General features: G+C 46.6%; 1 protein-coding gene across 1 annotated transcript in view; it reads left to right on the top strand.

Moving 5' to 3' along the window:
* The window catches only part of LOC118452937, a 6,481-nt gene extending 4,709 nt beyond the window's left edge, over positions 1 to 1,772 (top strand). The window contains exon 3 of the mRNA XM_035900756.1: positions 1,405 to 1,772. Within this exon, the coding sequence (XP_035756649.1) occupies positions 1,405 to 1,772 (368 nt within the window). The remainder of the gene's footprint in view (positions 1 to 1,404) is intronic.
* The last annotated feature ends 1,059 nt before the right edge of the window (positions 1,773 to 2,831 follow it).

Genomic DNA, 2,831 nt, shown 5'->3' with positions numbered 1-2,831 from the left:
CCCCCGGTGCCCAGGGAGGGCTCCACCGGCTACCCGGGAGGGCTCCCGCTCTGCCCCACACCGACCCCCGGGACCACCGTGGCAGCCGGCAGCCCTTAAAATGCCAGGGGATGTTCAACGCTTCGTGTGCCAGCGGTGGCTGTCCCCTCCGGCGAGGACGGTACTGGGAGAGCTGTCTGGGGGAGAGGGGTCAGATCTGACCCAGCACCGCAAGGTGCCACAACCCAACACAAAAGGGTTTTTCCCAGAGCGGAATTAAAAAAAAAAACCACAACTGAAAATCTGCGTGGATTTCTGCAATCCTTACCTGTCTACTAAAAGAAGCTTTCACTCTGCGAAAGAACAAGAAAAGTATTTTTGAGAATTTACTGAGTACACGTGGCATGCTCTTGGGGTATTTCTGAAACAAGTCAATGATTTCCTGATTTATGAAAAATGTAAATGATTTCCTGGGGAAGAGCAAGCGAGCGTACACATGGTAGCAGAAATAGCAGCGCTCTGTGTGCCGACTACATCGGATATATTGTCTGATGACCTACCTCAATGATAGAAGCAAATACTAAAATTTTAAAATCTTACTAAAAATGTCGTTACCTTCAGTTACTATTGTAAGGTAGCAATGAGTCTAATCTACAGAAACCCATGCTCATAGAGAAAGAGCTCGAGAAATTTGGCCTCAGCCCAGAGGGGCTGTGTTATCTGCAGGGAGACCTTCTGGTGGTGTCCCAGGGTTTTCAGCTGGTGTGCCAAAAACCCAGGAGCACAGCAGGGAAACGTTTCCAGCATAGCTGTGGGAACTGCTACTGCTCGTTCCAAGAGAAAACCTTTAGTGCTAAGTTCTGGTTTAATTTCTCCTGACTTTGCTCTGTATTCATTTGTTTCTTCTGTTTCTGTCTCTATGTCTCTATGCTGCTCTTTTACCCTGCCTTCTGTTAAAAAAACCCCAACCAAACCCAAAGACCAGGACTTATGTTACCAGCATCTCCACAGAAAGTACTTTTCCTCTTCCTTCCAGCTCTGAACACTTTTATCTCTTCTTGTTTACTGTCTTTATTTTCTGTTCTTTTTAGGAACATGTGCTTCCTAAACTTACACATCTGTATTTTAAGACATGCAGTAAATAAGTAGTGCATAAAAAGAAACTGGGAGGGATAATTCATGGAAACTGGAGTTGTAGTCCAAAAGGCACAGCTTGCTCAGGAGTGGGCATCTGGAAATTTCCACTGTAGGTGATGCCTGTCTATAGAGTAGATGGTACTCAAGCTCTGTTCTGCCCTATTCTCTAGTTCACTCTCTGCCCTTCCTCTATTTTTCCACCTTTCCTGCAGTCAGCATGTGTAAAACAACCCATCTCCAAAAATACATTTTTCATCATGGGATCATCTTTGCTTTCTTCCATTCCAGGTGAAAGCATTGAACAAGTAGCCGTGAATCTCACTGCTGAAGTAGGCTCTATTCAGATCAGGAATGGTTCCATCATGATCGCCTCTGATGGCCTCTACCTAGTGTCCTTGAAGGGTAGTGTCCTTTTCAATGACCCGGATGCACTGAAGCTGACACTGCAGAAGACGGACAACAAGACCAGCAAAGTCCTCTGGGAGCAAACTGTTCAGGATAGCGGCGATGCAGTAAACTTCACCACAGTGCTCTACTTGTTTACTCAAGATAACATCACCCTGTGGACCAGCTCCAATGCCACCATTGCGGATTTGTCCTTTAGCCTTGTGTTACTAAGTCCCCTTCATTTGCTCGCTGTAGAAGATGGCGTATGAAGTGGAACAAGTAAAGTACAGCCTTTCCTACCAATCCATTTGTATGCGGGAGGCTTGTTCTCACAGGCTGTACTTATACAAGCAGACTGCTCTAGCCTCCCTCCTTGGGGCTGCGGAAAGCCTCAGCTGGAGTGCAGATAAATCACAGTGCAAACAGGCTTCATATAGTGCATGCCGTGTTCATCTCTTTGGAGCTCTGTGCAGCTGTTTTGCTACCTAGGATGGATCTTTCTAACACTGGAGAAAGGGATGCGTGGAGCTCTTGAGGAGAACAGAAATGAAAGCCAAAGAAAATCACCTAAGCTTAGCTCATATTCAGAGAAACCCTGGGTTTCTCTATTTACTTGACAATATCTGTATATAGTACAAATGCGCTGTATATTTGCTAAAATAAAAGTCTGGTAAATCAGGAAGATACCTCAAGTGTCTTGAAGCCCTTTGGAGAAGGAGGAGAACAGATCTGCTCAACAGCCTTTTGCCTGGCAAGGCAGGAGACAGGGAAGAGGTGGCAAGGGACTTCCTTTGGAGTGATCCAGATAAATGCTCTCTGAAAGGCAAAGGCCACAAAAGGAAGGTGGTATTTTGAAATGAGCTAACAGGACTGCCCTGGACAGCAGAAACACAGGTCCTGCAGCGACGATGTGGTTTTTAGGAGCAACTTTTAAGAGCGGAGGCCCACTGGCTGTTCCAGCTGTCTTGCAGACTACTGAAGCCTGAGCCAAGGGAGTATCTGGTTGAACAGTTATATCTTGACACCAGCTCTTGGAGGTGTTGAGTTGAAGGAGAATCTCCTTTAAGCACACACACACAGACTGGCTCAACCCAAAAATGATGCAGGCACATAAAAATTTGGAAAAACATGAAGACTCTGGATTTGGTGGGTTCTCTCTAATGGATCAAGTGAAACCTGCAGGTCTGCGCATCTTTTCCTCTGGGAGGACTCAGATGGTTCCTGCGAGCCTCACAGTAAACCCCGTCATACAGGTGTGCACCACAGAGAGATTCACAGGTACAACCCCCACGATGCGACTGTGTACCCACACACACCCTGCCTGGCTC

Source organism: Egretta garzetta, unplaced genomic scaffold (genome assembly GCF_000687185.1).
Source record: "Egretta garzetta isolate BGI_Z169 unplaced genomic scaffold, ASM68718v1 scaffold598, whole genome shotgun sequence".
Lineage (NCBI taxonomy): Eukaryota > Metazoa > Chordata > Aves > Pelecaniformes > Ardeidae > Egretta > Egretta garzetta.
Note: the sequence above shows the minus strand (reverse complement) of the source record. Positions and strands in the feature narration are given on the sequence as shown.